Source organism: Apis dorsata, unplaced genomic scaffold (genome assembly GCF_000469605.1).
Source record: "Apis dorsata unplaced genomic scaffold, Apis dorsata 1.3 scaffold_92, whole genome shotgun sequence".
In the NCBI taxonomy this organism is placed as follows: Eukaryota; Metazoa; Arthropoda; class Insecta; order Hymenoptera; family Apidae; genus Apis; species Apis dorsata.
This window is the reverse complement of record NW_006263390.1, coordinates 415,917-425,156: the sequence shown is the minus strand read 5'-3', so window position 1 is coordinate 425,156 and position 9,240 is coordinate 415,917. Positions and strand designations below refer to the sequence as shown.

General features: G+C 38.5%; 1 protein-coding gene across 1 annotated transcript in view; it reads right to left on the bottom strand.

The window, feature by feature from the left end:
* Positions 1-3,872: 3,872 nt before the first annotated feature.
* The window catches only part of LOC102678438 (protein croquemort-like), an 11,281-nt gene continuing 5,913 nt past the window's right edge, over positions 3,873-9,240 (bottom strand). Inside the window, exons 4-10 of the mRNA XM_006611664.2 lie at positions 7,963-8,107; positions 7,677-7,880; positions 7,059-7,270; positions 6,399-6,807; positions 5,475-5,548; positions 5,181-5,406; positions 3,873-5,103 (exon numbers count right to left, since the gene is read on the bottom strand). Of these exons, the coding sequence (XP_006611727.1) occupies positions 4,939-5,103; positions 5,181-5,406; positions 5,475-5,548; positions 6,399-6,807; positions 7,059-7,270; positions 7,677-7,880; positions 7,963-8,107 (1,435 nt within the window). The 3' untranslated portion in view covers positions 3,873-4,938. The remainder of the gene's footprint in view (positions 5,104-5,180; positions 5,407-5,474; positions 5,549-6,398; positions 6,808-7,058; positions 7,271-7,676; positions 7,881-7,962; positions 8,108-9,240) is intronic.

Sequence of the window (9,240 nt, the reverse complement as noted above, 5' to 3'; positions counted from 1 at the left end):
GAATACTGGATACAGGGGAAGGGGGAGGGGGGACAGGATCGAATTAGAAGCCGGCTCGAAGAAATAAAGGATTCGCGCTCTCCTCTCTTGCGAATTTAATTTTCGGATTTCCATGCCTCCGAAAACTTGGTTTCAACGCTTCGTTTTATCGTGCGAGTAAATAAATAAATAAGTAAATAAGTAAGTGAGCAAGTTGGAAAGATGGAATAAAGATGGAATAAAAGAAAGTTCGTCCAGAGGTAAGAATCGAAAAGTCGAGTGGAACCAGGTGTCCGCGTTTATCGGAAAATTGTTCAAATATCCCGTGTAATTGATAACGGGTCGAGATCGATAGCCGAGTCGCGCTGTGCTAACCGGTGCATCTGTGCAAACGATGTATTTTTCAAATCTAAAATTATGCGTAATAACGTAGGATCGTACTCTTACGTGGGATTTACACTCTTGGCCGAGAGATACGAATTTTTCTCGACATTGGGCGGGATTCGAATAATCGATACCTCCCTATTAATCGAAAACCAAACTCGATGCGTATAATTCAACCGCGATCGAAAGTCGCGCGCATCCTATCGGTGAAATCGTATCGCGAAAATTTATCTGGGCGAGGCGATTGCGATTACCATTCGAAAACGCTACGTAGCCGGTCTGCGTGCATATCGTTTGACGCGACATGTGTTGAACGCGTGAGCCCTAATCGAGCCGTAAACCCGACGACAGGGCTCGTTTCTCGGATCGGCGAAGGGTCGGCTTTGAAACATCTGTCGAGGGTTCGCGATCGAAAAAGGGTAAACGAGTACGTGACGCGAACCTTGCGCCACGTTTTGCGCCTCGATCTAGTCACCTCGATCTCGTTATACTTTCACGCCAAGGAAATTTACAAAGCGATGATGCATTGTTATTACACAGACGCTTGTCAATCGAGTCACGTGTTCGCGGAAAAAAACTAATTCTTATCTCGCTGAACGCGTATGTAAAAGTTGAACAACCGATCGTTCTTGCGTTCTATTTCTTTCGATTATTTACGAAAAACTCAATCGCTTATGAAAAAAAAAAAAAAAAAAAAAAAATTGCGTATATAAAAATATTTCTTTGAATTAAGAAACAAATTCGCGAAACGGGGAAGGGGGAAAAAATGGAACACGAAGGTAGAGGAAAAATGAAAAAAAAAAAAAAAAAAAAAAAAAAAGGAAGGAAAAGAGCGCACTTATAATTAGCGCGTAATAAGAGTGGGAACGAGAAATTACTCTTATTTCTTGTGCAATCGTTGAATTTAATTTTAATATTTATTTCATCGCGATAATTGCTGCCTTTTCGATGTAACGAAATAAAAATAATCGACTCTAGGGAAATTCATTTTTCCTACTCTTTTTATTCGTATGCGTTCGGGGAATAAGAAAGAATAAATATTTAATATGGCGTTACGTATCCCGTTACGTAACGCGAGAAATAAATTCGAAAGGATATCGTTCCTCGCAAATACTCGAAACGAGCAGCCTCGCGCGAAAAGCCTCGTTCCTAAATCGGTCGTAACTTCCGGACTTGTCCTTGACTCTTTTCCCGAGCGAGCAAGGAAGAGGAAATGCATCGGCGCGTTCCAAATTTTCCAGGTCGACACTGTGTCTCCTTTCCCCACTGAGTGTGCGTGCGTGTGTGCCTACGTATGTAGATACGATAACGCGCGCGCACCCTCCTATGTAGAAGGAAGCAAACTCAGGGCCGGCGCTGTTGAGATACAATAGAAAATGGCAGTTTCTCCGAGACAATAGGGAATACTCTCTTTTGTAGCGCGAGTCGAAGCTCTGTCTCTCTTTCTCATTCTCTCCCCTCGACTCTCCACTCTTCCTTCTTACTACGACTCGACGAGTGCTCGTAGATATCCTCTTTAAAGTCGTATACGGAATTGAAACAAACCGACGCGTCGCGACGTGACGATTAGACGTTTCGATGCCTGCTTATATATTTCGCTCGAAGAAGGCTACCGATCCCAACGAAACGAAGGACAAAACGTTCTCGCGCGATCTAAGTTAAAATTCATTTTCTTATTCAAAGGCTAGAAAATTGTGTCGACTTACCGACTTACCAAATTCATTTCTTAGTTACAGTGGCGCTTCGTGTCTATTCGATTAATTGGTAAACACGTCTTACGTGGCTTTTGGCGATACACGGACTCGAGGTCAACGTGGCTTACACACACAGACACACACACCGGTACGTGCGTAACTCTTCGTTCCACCGGTTATTCGCTCTATTTTATTCCTCGTCACCTCGTAAAACGCGATTCCGATCGCAATTTTTTTTCGTCGCGCGTATTGTAATATTTTGAAATCGCCTACCGTGTTACTTTCCTTTTCTTTGGCTTTCTTTTCTTTTGCCTTCCTCCGTAGCAACTCCGTTTCACTTCCCACAGATCCCTCTACGTATCGTTAACTCGAATGAAAGGTTTACTAAAACTTATCGATGACGATTTTCAATCGACATCGATCGAACGCTCGTGTTTCTTTTACTGGAATGTCAGATATTGAATATTGCTAGTGTTAACGAAGAATGTTATGTAAGCGTTGAGAGATCAATACGGAACGATGTGTCCCTTACCAGCTGCTGAAAAATCAGTTTCGAATCTCGTCATTTTCAAAAAATCATTTCTCTTGTGTATAATTTTTTCGATCGTTTTTTTGTAAATTTTAGTCATTTTTAAATTTTACACGATGTATTGAAAGTAACGTTCAGTCCTATTCCGTTTTTAACTTTTTTTATCTAATCATTGCTAGAGATATCCGCTTGAATACATATTTAAGAAGAAAGGTAATTGAAACGCAAGATAAAAATACATAATGTTATTGTAAAAAGCTTAAAGAAATAAGAAATTTTTAATGGTTAGGACGTGCATAAACGTTATTTGTTAAATTAGCGTTTTATCGGTGTAAAAATAAAAAATTTGATCACAAAAATTTGATACAAAGAAAAATCAAATTTAAAAAACTCTCATATTCTGAAATACCTATCGCACGAAAAATCAGAGCATTTACTGTATCCTGTACGATTTAGAATGATGTATAAAAAAAATTATATTCGATTCAATCACAAAAATCGATAGAATTTTTTTATAAATATTTTCAGGCATTATTATACGTATCAAATAATATTCGTAGATTCTTTTAACTGCTTTAACGAATAGTAGTCAAATTCATGTATGAGTAGAATTGTAAAAAAAAGTGGATTTTTATTAAATCATTTACGATATTCGTATCATATAATTAATACACAACGAAAAAAATAAAAATAATGAGATATCGAAGCGAATATTTTTTGAATTTTACGGACAAAGAGATAAAATAAAAAATATGAGATCAACGCCATTTCGCAATTAAAAAAATATAGAACACATGTAGAAAAGAGTGGAAGAAACATGGAAATAAGAATTGACGGTCAGCGCCATCTCTTGAATATTTTCAGAAAATGATTTTTTAAGGAGACATTTATATCATTCAATGAAATAATGCTGATTCCACAATTTTTATTCTATCTCTGACTCTTCTCTTATTTCCTTTTCTTATCTATATTCGTTCCTGGAATATACAGAAGTATCGATCCTCCGAATAGATAAAAAGAATGCAAATTGAATGTTTCGTATCTCGTTTGCGATTTGATTAAAAAAAAAGAAAAAAAAAGAGAAGAGAAGATATACGAGCATATGTAATGTTTTTATCAACGAACGATGTATTCGAGCACTTAGTGATCCATTGATGATAAAAAGCATAATTTAATTGCATCATGAATATTGTAACATATGATTTGGTCCGTTTCCATTTTCGCAAAAAATTTTTGCGAAAACGATAATATTCTATACGCAACGTTTGAATAATTATACGGTGATAAAAATTTGGAATTTTTTTATTAAAATACAATACAAAATCGTACGGTTTTAGAATGGACAGACGTATTTTTTTGTAGTTACAATATATCTATACGATAATACCTAACTATCGTGTATCGATTTAAATCTCGCAATTTATGTATCACGCTTGATTTATATAAATCATTGGCATTCATGGCAATCTTATAAACAAGTAGTGAACAAGTAAAAAACTTAACAGGTTTCTCGAGTTTGGCACAAAAGTAATATTCGGAACGATAGGAACATTGATATCGGCAATATTATTATTCATTCGTATACTAACCGTAGATATACAACCAATACGTTGAACGATGGCCGTGAAAGTAAAGTTTGGCCTAATTGACGTGTCTCGTTATCTTTGATTGTAGCTTAACGAGTATAACCGATGTTTACGGTTGAGCAGAGTTAAGAGTTCCTTGGTCCCATTTATCTATCTATTTACATGTTAATTACGCTCGCTATTAAATTCGAACCGAACCAATTTTGATCGGTATTCGATTTCAAATTCTATTTCTATCAATAAATGTCAATTATCGAAGCATCGTTCGCGCTCTCTTCGCAAATACATAATTATATTTGGTTTTATTGAATAATAAAGGTAGGTACGTACTATCGTCGAATCGATGCAAACTATTTTCGGATGCTTAGTTGAAATATAATCATGCTGTACTTTCGTTTCATCATCAAAACGATTGAAAACACGAAAGATTCTACATCCGATTATATACGTCCATATCTTTTGTTATATAGACATTAATTAATTTTGCCTACGATTCTAAATTTGATACAAAATCCGGTTGAAATGTCAACCCAAAGTTGGTGATCCTCGTGTAACGAGTTAAAAAAAAATTTGTCTTCTACTTTCCTATATTTTGATATATATATATATATCAAAACTCGTCACACAAGAATCTTCGCTTAATTCGCATAGCCAACGCAGCGTTCAAACAACGAACGCTTTTTCGCAGAGGAAATCCTTCGATCATCAATTGCCATCTATCGGGCATAGATATCCGATCGATGGATGTTTTATTTTTTTCTTATTTCTATTTTTGAGTCTGTAGCTTCGATTGTAGATCCATGTTAAAACATTCGATCGAATTAGGATACAACTTCCGATCGTTTCTCACATGTACGTCGTCGGCCGCGTTGTTCTTGTCCAAGTAAACCAGTTCCGATTTCTTCGCCGATGCCATCTCTTGCTTCACGCTCTGTCAACGCGGGAACGATTAGATCTTAAATACGTTATTACTGAATGTAAATTTCGTGTTAAATAATTTCCATTTACCTTGTCGATAGCTATCGAAGTGGCGCGTTGCCTGTTTAACAGGTATAATATAACCATCGTTAAAATTATGAGCGATCCAACGAGGATCATAATTATACCAGCGTATATACATACGTTGGGCAACGACAAAAATTTCTTCAAATCGTTAACGAACTTCTCGGTCGCTTCGACCTCCAACGAGAACCACATCACCGGGAAGTAAATGGTCGGCACAGACTTGTAAAGTCTAAAACAGAAATCTATCGTAAATATATATCTGTCCATCGATCTAATTATCATTGGAAACGTACTTACGTCACTGTCTTTGACGGTTCTAGCAGTATATTGATTTGAAACTTGGCAGAAACCTTGAGAGGAATGCCCGTTGTCTGAAAAAAGTCAATCGCTTATTCGTTACTTACTGTTTGTATTGGTGGAAAGAAGTCTCGCGGAAGAAATGCAAGATCTGATTGGTTAATATGGAAGGAAACGCCTACTTTCACGCATTTTTGTCTCTGCCATGGTATTTGTCACATATACTAATTCAAAATAACGATCTGTATCTAAACTTCGATGTATTAACGTAGGAATAGAATTCAGAATATTCTAACGTATCGATATAATATAAAAATTTTTTTATTTTTAATAATACGCATAGGCTAATTACGATTTTAACAATAGTTTAATTCATAAATATAATTTCATATTCGAATAGTTAAGATAATAATTATATGTATACGAATAAGATAGATATACTATAGTTTCGAAAATATATAATAAATAAAATATTTATAAAATATATAAAATATTTCAGTTTCTAGTCTTAAATGATTATCCTAACATAATTTCATAAATTTTTACGATTTTGAATATTCGAATTTATATATATTATATTATATATTATATTATATAATATATATATATATATATATATACTATAGCTCTTCCACTAGAAGGTGTGGTGCTAGGTTTGTCAACAAAGCGTTTGAAGTGGGGATAAACAGTCCTAGCGAAGGACTTGGATTCCCTCTTGCCCCTGTGTCGTCCCGCGAGACTTTTTTCCTCAGCGAACAGTATTTATCTCTTTATTCGATTACTTTGTTTTCACGGTGGAACGAAACGAAATAAAGTATTTAGTCGTTTAAATATCGATGAGATGTACGAAGATTCGAAATTGGGCAAGTTGGATGAATGGATAAACGGATGGAAAGATAGAGGGGGAAAACCTAGGTAACTTACCGGTTCGAGAATTATGTACGAATCGTATTCCTCGTTGGGTTCGTCGAGTCCGGTTATCCGTTCCCTGAGGCTCGGTTCGCCTCTGTTGAAATGAGGCAGGCTGACGAACACAGGAGCTCCGTGTCGGCACGAGCTAACGTTCATCAAACCAGCAGGACTGCACCTTCCATTGCAAAAACAGTTGCCTATGTTTACCACGTCCGGATCCTGTTCCGGAGGATCGGTGGTCTCGGTCGAGTGTTCGGCATCGAAAAAGTCCTCGGTGGTGGTGGTCTGCTCGAAATACTTGGCCTGTTCGTGGGGATAGCGTCGTTTCGTGTTGTTTCCCAACGTCTTCTCGCCTAGCACGTAACGATATCCCTCCAATCCCATGTGATAATTCGTCTGCGCGTACTCGTACGTCAACGGTCTGGAATGGGACGAACGGAAGAAAAAGGGAATCAATTCGAAACGAAAACTTATCAAAACTTCATTCTCCACTAGTGGGAGGAGGAGAGTCGCGTGTAAACGGGATTACCGGACGATCCAATTTACGTGTCTCTCGAAGGTCAATGAGGAGGATGCTTGGCAACAAAGGTTCTCGCCGGCGTTTAATTTTGTCCGTTTCGACAGACGAGGCTAATTAGCGCGGAGTACGTAGAGACACGCGTCGCGACTGACCTGCACAGATCGCCGCTGAACAAAACGATCTCGTCCTTCTCTCTGTACGGCGGCCAAAACTCTCCCGCGCTTCCCTCGATCACGTTACACGGACTGTTGAACAATTTGCTCGTGTCTCGATAATTCCATTTCTTCACTTTGCCGAAGTTGGCGACGTCGTCGGTGCCCGTGTCCATATTGAAGTGGCCATCGAACGTCGTAGAGCCGTTCCTCTGAAAGAACGACGCGATTGATGATAACGAGAGCGAGAGCAGCGTTTTCAACGATCTTTGAGAAAAAAAAAAAAAAAAAAAGGAAAAAGGGAAAGGCGCGGACAGAATAGAATATATCGTAGGATTAATCCGCCACAAATGTAGGTACACGAGTGACGTAACAAATTAATACATAATATGCCTCCCATTGCTTTTCATTTGTCATTCACCGACCTACACGTGACCTGTCCTATTCAGTACTAATTTAAGTCTCGCTGCGAATAATTTATAGCCGGCTGCAATGCCGTTGCTACAACAGCGCAAATCGCATCTTCGACCTTCTGCACGCCCTCGACACTATTAGATAAACAATTTTAGTTACTTACTATTCATCGTTCGGATCGTTCGATAATCCGAAACATCTTACCATGTAAAACCATCCGAATTTGTCGAAGGGTGGTATGTCGTCCGCTATGGCAGCCATTCTTCCAATTTCGATCAACGAGTCGTCGTAACCGCGGAACAACAGCTCGTCTACCGTCTTTGTGATGTGCACGTTCGATGTCGCGAGCATCAACGAAAGGGTACTTTGCAGCGCATCGACCCAATATCGTACCTTGTGTTTTGCCGACTGAAACGCGACACCGGTCACGATCGTAAATCGTAAATCGGTCGGGATAAAATTGATCAGAGAAAAATTGAATTTTACTCACGATCGCCACGGTATTCAGTTGCGTGACGCGATCGTTCAGGGAACCGTTCGTAAGCTCCGGCACGAAGAACCACCATCGACGGTTGAAGTAGCTGACCGTGTGATTCTCAGGATGGAATACCACGTCTGCTTTTTGCCTAATCTCTCTGAAATTTCAATATACAATATAAATATATTATTATTCTATTTATTTTCAAAAAAGAGTAACTCACGGAAATTGTGATCGAAATCGAACGTTTATTGCTTTTTTTTTTTTCTTTACGTAATTTTCTGTAGCCGTGCCGATAATCATACGATGATTCGTTATGAATAACGAAGCGTATTTCGATAAAAAAAAATAACATTTATAATCACATTTATGCATAATTCGGATCGTGCAACTCGAGCAACGTGTTATTTACACGAATGCACGAACGTTAAACACGGAGATCGGGTGAAAAAAATGGCAAAAGTTACGTGAACGACGCCAGTCATGACTGTAATCAAGAAGAGAGAATAGTTAGTTGCGTTGGACGTCGTGCGATGGCCGAGCAACGCTCAATTAAGCGACGCGCTCGTGATTAAAAAACTGTGATTCGCCGCTTTAGTCTATATATTCTTGCGTGTACCGTTGATTAGATTTGACGCGACAATCATTGCCGGTTAAGCGGACGGATTCGTAGATGCACCTCGCGATCCACTAATATTCCCTTATCGTTACCGGCATAATTTTTGTTGCGTAAGAGTTTAAGAAGGGTCGCTCGAAACGAATCGAAACGCTCGTTTTTTCTCTCTCTCTCTCTCCTCTCTTCGAGCGTTAAAATCGTTAAAATCGAAACGATTCACGTTCATTCGTTTCGCGAATCGAAAAAAATCGTACTGATTAAAAGCAGCATTTTTTTGAGAAGAGAGAAAGCAATTAGGAAAGGAGGAATCGTTTTATGCAACGTTTAAACCCTCCTCCTACGCGCTAACTACGGCTTTGTTACCCGGGTCGAGTTTTCACCGCTCATTAAGATGTCAATATCACGAGGTTAACTGGATACGTTCGTTTCTTATCGTGATTAGGTCGATCTCTGTCGAGGGTGCCCTCGTGTCAAAAGTTCGATTCAATTTTACGTCTACTCTTCCCCTTGTGTCCCGTGCAAATTCTTTTCCTTTTTTCGTGATCCGTATATAAAAGGATTACCCATTATATTATGAACACATTACATTAATATTACACCGTGTTTTTCGAATATCGAATCGTATACGAAGTACCAATTTACTTTTACGCAACGGTTTCCGGTTCGACCGCAAC